The sequence below is a fragment of the Chiloscyllium plagiosum genome, unplaced genomic scaffold (genome assembly GCF_037043375.1).
Source record: "Chiloscyllium plagiosum isolate Xiang-an unplaced genomic scaffold, Cpla_swu_hap1 HiC_scaffold_5, whole genome shotgun sequence".
Taxonomy (NCBI): domain Eukaryota; kingdom Metazoa; phylum Chordata; class Chondrichthyes; order Orectolobiformes; family Hemiscylliidae; genus Chiloscyllium; species Chiloscyllium plagiosum.
The window spans coordinates 57,880,746-57,888,918 of record NW_028270143.1 but is presented as its reverse complement, the minus strand read 5'-3'; the positions used below and the strand labels follow the sequence as shown (position 1 = coordinate 57,888,918).

Genomic DNA, 8,173 nt, shown 5'->3' with positions numbered 1-8,173 from the left:
TAGAGATAACGGTTCCAGAAAGTACAAATCCACAAGTCATAGAAACAGATGCCTGCAGCCTAGTGGATTACGGAGATGTAAGAAGTCAGAGGCAATACAGTAACTCAGAGATACATCTTAGGTTCTATGAAGAAGGCCCCGAAGGGGGGGGGCATGGGGTAGGGTTGACGGGAAGAAAGTGTCTCAGAGAGAGAAGTGTAAGGGATATCTTTGGGGTGGAGGATGTAAAGGATGGCGGAGGCAGGAAGACCATAAAGGTGATCTCTTGATTAATCCACTTGTCACAGTACACCGGAGCCCCTTCCGGCCAGCTCTTGACTGTCCCGATTAAAAGTGTAACCCTATATATTTAACAATAAATAAAACCTCATGGCATGAAGCAGTTTTGGGGGGAGGAACCTATCAGGTCCAATTAAACAAAATATTTGGGACAGAGATGAAAGCAGATGGGAAGGATTTTTTGGGATGTTGTTTCAATATACAGGTGCAAGACGGAACCCAAGTAGAAAGGAATAATAAAGTCCCTTACTCTGACCCTAAGGTGATAAAATTGTAAAGGTAAAAGATTTAAAACAGACCATTGAAGTAGAAACAGGATATGGGGATACAAATGCCTGGGTTGAATGGGTAGAATTCATTGTGAAAAGTCTGAATAAAAGCAATTGTTATGCATGTGCCTCTGGGAGACCAATGGCCCAAGTAGTCCCCTTTCTGCTCAGGTGGAAGCGAGACAGGAGGGGCATGACATGCATGATAGCCCTGTATCAGGATGACACCACATGAAGTAATGAAAATTGTAACCCCTTCTATTAATGTTCCCTCCCTTAAAGAAGGAAGATTTAAAAATACCCCCCATGTTTTCTGTCGTGGTCAGAAATCACACATCGTGTGTAAACAGACGAGGAACAAATTGGTCCAGATACTTGGGGAGCTGAAATCATGTACCAAAATTGAGTATGTGACGGAAACAGACAAGGGAGAGAACTACTCAGCATTAAGGATTCCCCGAGCGGATCTGTGGTGGTACTGCAGAGGGAAAATATTGAGACCCACCCTACCTCCAGATTGGAGGGGCATGTGTGCGATTGTGCAATTGGCAATCCCGTTCACCCTGGCATTTGAAAAGAAAGAGATAGTAAAGAAAGGGGGACGGAGTAAGAGATCACTATTGGATACTTTGTTTGATGATCGGATCTATCTGGACTCTATAGGAATTCCAAGAGGGGTACCCGATGAGTTCAAGACTCGTAACCAGATCACAGCAGGTTTTGAATCGGCTCTCTTCTGGTGGGTAACAGTCAACAAAAATGTGGACTGGATAAATTATATTTTCTATAATCAGCAAAGGTTCATTAATTACACTAGAGACGCAATTAAAGGCATAGCCGAACAACTTGATGCAACCAGCAGAATGGCCTGGGAGAATAGAATGGCCCTAGACATGATCCTAGTGGAAAAAGGGTGTGTGTGTGATGTTAGGAGGGAGCTGTTGTACCTTTATTCCAAATAACACAGCCCTAGATGGGTCTATTACTCGGGCCCTGCAAGGCCTAACAACACTGGCAGAAGAACTAGCCAAAAACTCAGGAGTCAACACATCACTCACCGGGTGGGTGGAGTTGGAGTTTGGAAAGTGGAAGAGTGTGGTGATTTCAGTCCTTACCTCTTTGATCGTGGTGGCAGGAGTACTGATCGCAATAGGATACTGTATCCTACCTTGCGCACGAGGGCTAACCCAAAGGCTGATTGAAACAGCTTTGGCCTCACAAATGCCCCTAAAGAGCGATCGGGGAGAGGGGCTCTACCTGTTGAACAACGAGGGAATAAGTGACCTCGGAGAGGTTTCCAAAATAAATGAAATCTCAGGGATGATGCTCGCCAACTTGGAGGCGACATTTAAGGAAAATGCAGAAGACAACAAATGTTATTTAAAAAAAAGGGGAAAATTGTGGAATATAGGTAAAGCAGTGTTGCTTCTGCAGCTATAATTGCTTCTGCAAGGTGATGAACTAACTTACACAATTGTATAGTTGTTTCAGCAAAGAGCTGAGTTAGCTAAACTTGCATGCAAAAGTTAAGATTAGGAACAACAACAATGGAATATTTAATGGACAGGTCGATAAGGAGGAAAAGAACACTGAGCCATGCAAGCTCAGCACATTGCCTTCACGTAGGCACCAGGATGAGCCAAGTTAGTTGCAATTAAGGGATAAAACAAAAAAGAATAAGGGGCGCCAGGCTTAGAGTAGTGGGAGAAGTAAACAAGGGCGGAGCACAACTAGGCAGGGGCAGAATACAATAAGGAATACTGATAGGTTTGACACATAATATGCAAGGCCAATGAAGTAAACGGGGAAGTACCGAGAGAGACTCAATTAAATTGTATAAATTGTGAAGTAATTTTTGGATTGGTGTGCCTACTTGTTAGCCACCCGTCTTGCAAGAACGTTTCAATAAAGTTCGCTGCTTCAGAATTTGACTCAGAGTGAAATTTATTAATACATGAGCTTTGTTCCTCACAGTTAAGGAGTAAATGATAGGTGGGAATAGAGCCCAATGAGAGAGAAGACAGTGAAATTAATGAACGTGGACAAGAGAAAAGATTGGAACGGAGATCCTATCGGAGAAAGAAGCATAACTTCTTTAAGGTAGTCATGATTTGGAGGTGCTGGTGTTGGACTGGTGGGTGATTTTTTTTAACTTTCTTCAAGTTAGACATGACTGGAAGAGATGTGGCAGTGAGTTTAAAAACTACATAAAAACCGAAAGAACTGTGGATGTTGGAAATCAGAAACAAAAGCAGAAATTGCTGGAAATGCTCAGTTACCATCAGTTCTAAGGAAGGGTCACTGGACCTGAAATGTTTTCTCTACAGAAGCTGCCAGACCTGCTGAACTTTCCCAGCAACTTCTGTTTTTTTTTTGCTTTTCAGCATTTGTTGTGTTTTGTTTTCGACCTTGTGTGTTCTCTGGGGCTGCTCTTTTAGGTGTTGTCAATTTTATTTGTATCACCTACCAACCTGGAGTGCGCCAAGTCTGAGCTCCAGCGTTCACTCGGGTTTGAGCCTCGAGGGGGCGCTGAGTGCGCTGGCGGCTGGCGGCTCCCATCTTTCCTCTCACTCAATCATCCTTAGCAGCAGCGCGGGATTCGAGCCGTTGGGAGCGTCCGGATCTGAGCCGGAGAAATAGGTCAGGGGTCAGCGTGACGGCTCGAGAGGGCATCTCGCGCCTGGGTCAGGGTGACGGCTCGAGAGGGCTGGGTCAAAGGTCACAGTAGGCATTTGGTCAGCTTTGGTAGAAGAGGGCTCCCGCAATGGCTCCAAGGTTATGGTGATGGGGGATTGATGGCCAGCCGCCGTACATGACTCCCTTCCCCCGTAGTGCGGACTGAGGTAAAAGCCTCTTCTTTCTCACTCTCTCTGCTTGCCACGGGGGTTAAACACACACAAACTGGCTCAAGGGGGGAAAAAAAAACTTAAGTCGGTGAACAAAATCAGTAAACCTTAGGAAACATTGTAAAGATAATCTTGTTGCTGGTTTGGATTAAGTCATTTCGTGCGCCAATGGCATAGGCTGAGCAGTTTAAGCCAAAGTGTTTGCCCGTGGTTAACAGAGCTTTTGTTCAAGAAAGTTTGTTGAAGAAAAATACAGTGCAATTAATTAGTGCCAAATCAAAGCCATTTTTACTTCTGTCTTCTCTTTTACTTAGGTTCAATAGAATGCAGCCTGCTGATGAGGTACACCTCAGCGAATGGCAGAAACATTATTTTAATATAACTTCCAATGATTGCACACCCGGACAGAAGGCTGATGCTTACCGTGGACAAATTTTACAGTTGCAGTATGCATGGGCAAACTCTGATATCAGTTGGGACTGCACTGCCAACTCGTTCAGGAGATGCACTGAAAAATATGCAGCCATTATTGACTCGGATAATGCAAAGATTGGGCTGAATAATTATGCTGGCAGTATTCTCAGTTTGTCAAGATGCCAAAAGAATGAAAGCAATCAGTGGCAGTCGTCGTTAACCGAAAACAATATTTTCAAGTTAAAAAGTGTGCAGGAGATGTTTAAATCTAGTAAAGTAGCTCGGGATTTGCTGGTACCCGCATCTGATGCTTCAATAGTAGTCGGTAAAACCAATAGTGTGGCAAATTTAGACTGTCATAAAATAGAAACTTCACCCACTGATACAAAAGACTCAGTTCCTAAAATTAAAAATGTAATCTTGTGCTCTGATGTACCTTCAAGAAATGTTAATGAAAATTATCCTTCAGACAAGTACTCCGCAAGTGCCTTTACATGTCCGAAAATGGTGCAAGGTCTCTCGGCTGCTCTGTCAGTGACTGATGACACTAGTGCTTTAAAGTCTACAGGTACAGTTTCATCAACAATTTTAAAAAATCTCAATGGTGACCCTTTATTTGGATTGGGCACAGAGGCATATTGTACTATACCTCAGATAGGAACGGTATCTGGACAGTGTACGCCTCTTAATGGCAATTTGGCCCCGGATGCACCAGGTAGCACATCTAAGAGAAAGTCTTCCCAGATATCTAGAGATGGTGATTCGCATACTGACATGATGTATGGCCATTTTCAAAATCGAAACTGGACTAATTATAAGCAAAAGAATTTTGATAATATGACCAGAAATACAAAATCTGAAGATTGTAGTACTGCTGCTGTTGATGAAGGTTTCATAACTTGTTTTAAAACGGCAAAGGAGCAACTACATGTTGTTCAACAGAAAAAGTTTGGAAATCGGTCTCAATCTCAGCGACTACCAGTAACAACATTGTACAATAGTTCAAAGAAGTCTTTAGGCACAGTCAGGTCACGTGGCTTATTTGGCAAATTCGTTTCTCCAGTATCAAAACAGGATAATGGAGATGAAAATGCTGGACTGTGTGCAGTGCCTCAAGAGAACAATTCTTCTGAAGCCTCCCTACTTGTGGATGAGCGTTTGAAGAACCTTGAGCCAAAAATGATTCAACTTATTATGAGTGAGATCATGGACCATGGCCCCCCAGTGAACTGGGATGATATAGCTGGGCTGGAGTTTGCTAAAACAACAATTAAGGAGATAGTGGTTTGGCCAATGCTTAGACCTGATATTTTTACTGGTCTCCGTGGTCCACCCAAAGGAATTCTTTTATTTGGCCCGCCTGGAACAGGTAAAACTCTAATTGGTAAATGCATTGCATGCCAGTCAGGGGCAACATTTTTCAGCATCAGTGCTTCATCACTAACTTCCAAGTGGGTTGGAGAAGGTGAAAAAATGGTACGTGCGATGTTTGCTGTAGCACGCTGCCACCAGCCTGCAGTCATCTTCATTGATGAAATTGATTCTCTGTTATCTCAAAGAGTTGATGGTGAACATGATTCTTCGAGAAGAATAAAAACTGAGTTCTTGGTGCAGTTAGATGGTGCGGCTACTTCAGCAGATGATCGCATTCTTGTGGTGGGAGCCACAAACCGGCCCCAAGAAATAGATGAAGCAGCTCGTCGACGTCTGGTCAAAAGACTGTACATCCCTTTACCAGAAATGTCAGCAAGGAGGCAGATAGTAATGAAGTTAATGTCTCATGAAAACTGTTCACTAAATCCAGAGGAATTAGAGTTGATAATTGAACAATCTGAAGGATATTCAGGAGCTGACATGACTCAGCTTTGTCGTGAGGCAGCTTTGGGGCCAATCCGCAGCATTCAGATAGCAGACATTTCCACTATCACACCTGACCAAGTACGGCCTATTGCATTCATTGACTTTAAAAACGCATTGGTAAATGTGCGACCAAGTGTGTCTCTGAAAGACCTTGAACTGTATGAGGAATGGAATAAAACGTTTGGTTGTGGCAGATGACTATGGAAAATTTGCATAGAAATTTAAGAACATAAAGGTTAACATCTATCAGAATTTTACAAAGTTACCTTTATGATGTTGGATGTTTGTTCTTTCAAGCAAGTGTAGTAAAGATATCTTGCAGAAATGTTTTCAGGAATGTAATTATATTTAATTCAGTTTAAATCGCTTTGTTCTATATTGACAGCACATTGTCAAAATTCAGGCTGCGGGAATCTTTACCTCTGTCAGACAATGTCATTCAAACCAGCCCCCTTTTTATGTTTAAGCTTGAACTTTATGACTGGATTTCCTAGTTTGTGATTTTTTTTCTCCTGAACACTGGCATAGAGACAATTGTTCATCTGCTACACACTGTTTTGACCTTTGTTCACTAATGTTTAGTTGAACACGTGAAATTACCATACAATGTACACAAATTCATGATGGCCATCCAGACAAATGTGACTGATAATTTCTTTCTATTTTTGGATTACAGGACAGCTACATTTACAAAAATGAAGGAGAATATGAAATATATACATTAGGTAGACCTCTTTAGCAGGGATAGCACAAATGCCAATAACCAATTGAAACTTTTAAAATTATTCTAAAGCTAAATGAAAACACTAATCCCTGGTATCAAAAGAAGAACGTAAAACAAAAATAATTGATATGCTGGTGATGTGTAAGAACCAATAGGATTTGAACTAAAATGCTTTATGGATTAAATGAAAATAAATGCTAGGAAAATAGGGATAGATCTCTTAAGTTTCCCTTGTGCCATCCAAACATGCATTAAAGCAGCTGGAGGATTAATTGGAAGAAGATTTTGGATAATTGTTACTGACAGCTTTACAAGCTATGTTGGTTGTTAAAAAGATAATGAGAAGATAGAATTATAAAAGGACACTATGGAGTAAATTGGTGGATTCCCAAAAAAAGCCCGTGATTTTAACTGGTTACTTTGCGTCCATCTATATTCTAGTAGCTGATGCTTGGCTGCCATTGATATAATATGTTGTTAGTGCTAAACACAATAAAAATAGATAAATTCTGGGATAGAATAAGGGATCTGATCTCATAGTATGAATAGATCTTTCAGTATTCACCACTGTGATAACAGTTAAAAGTTCTGAAGAAAAGACATTGGACTCAATGTTAACTGTTTGTTTCTCCATAGATGTTTCCAAACCAGCTATCTTACTCTAATATTATGGCTTCCGGTCCTGTATTCTCCCACAAGAGAAAACAATCTATTCTGTCAGGCCTCTAAAAAACCTTATGTTTCAATAAGGTCACCTGCCATTCATCTAGACTCTAATGGCTACAAGCCCAAACTACTCAATATGTCCTCTTAAGAAAATTCCCCCATGCCCAGGATAAACCTAGTGAAATGTCTCTCAATTGTCTCCAGTGCCACTATATAATTCCTTAAATAAAGGGACCAAAACTATTCACTGTGTTATGTATGGTATAACTAGTGCTTTATATATAGCAGCACTTTCCTATTTTATGCCTTATTCTATTTGAAATAAAGGCCGACATTCTTTACCTTCCCAACTATCTGCTGAACCTGTTAACCTAACATTTTTGTGATTTGTGCTTGTCCTTGTCTTACAATTAAAACTAAAGTGAACCCCAAATCTTACGGAGCTTCCATTTAGCATTGATAGGTGGCTTTTGCTCGTGCTGCATCAGAAGTAAAGACATCTTTCACTAAATGCCATTTCAGAACTGGATCATATTTGTAGAAGTTAGTTGCTTTTCAAATTTCACAGCTCCATGGCTTAAAAATGGATTGTTCATTTGCTGTTCCTCTGTAAAAATCATCAAATTCCTTTTCTGACATTACCAAATCTTTACCTACACCATAGGGGACTGCAACAATTCAAGCAGGTGGTTCAACATTACTGTCTCCCAATTACACAATGAGCAATAATGCTGGCCTTGTTTGTAGTGCCAAGCCAAAAAGAAATTAAAAATCTGCTAATTGATTTGACGACAAGTTGCACATTAGATGAGGTGAAGCCAAGAGCGTACCAAGTTGGTACCAAACTTCATACTGCTTGACATAGCTAATCAGCTTTCTGCCAAGCATTTCAATACACCAGGTATTTAACTGTGCAAGATCATCCACCAATTTTCCATAAGCTTCTTCAACAAAATCTAATCGAAATCTACAGCAAAACGTATGCACAACATCCCCTCGTATCATAATTGTTCCTACCCTTGCTGCAGCCACGTTGACTTGTGTACCATGACCTACGCTATGCTACCTGTATATGAGCTGCTGGGTGTAAGTTTCCAAGCAAGTCACAATATTTC

General features: G+C 41.1%; 1 protein-coding gene across 2 annotated transcripts; it reads left to right on the top strand.

Annotated features, from left to right (window-relative positions):
* Positions 1-2,542: 2,542 nt before the first annotated feature.
* fignl1 (fidgetin-like 1) lies at positions 2,543-6,904 on the top strand. Of its 2 annotated transcripts, none has more exons than XM_087987200.1 (2): positions 2,543-2,648; positions 3,709-6,904. In XM_087987200.1, the coding sequence occupies exons 1-2, from the start codon at positions 2,557-2,559 to the stop codon at positions 5,864-5,866; spliced, it is 2,250 nt and encodes a 749-aa protein (XP_087843326.1). In that variant the 5' UTR covers positions 2,543-2,556; the 3' UTR covers positions 5,867-6,904. The 2 variants fall into 2 exon arrangements, with proteins under 2 accessions (XP_087843326.1, XP_043546043.1); XM_043690108.2 differs by lacking the exon at positions 2,543-2,648 and adding an exon at positions 3,172-3,391.
* Positions 6,905-8,173: the final 1,269 nt, after the last annotated feature.

Coding starts and splice junctions, on each gene's coding strand:
- fignl1 (XM_087987200.1), top strand. CDS start 2,557: ATGAGAGAGAAGACAGTGAAATTAATGAACGTGGACAAGAGAAAAGAT. Junction 2,649..3,708: donor AGAAGCATAACTTCTTTAAG/GTAGTCATGATT, acceptor TCTTTTACTTAG/GTTCAATAGAATGCAGCCTG.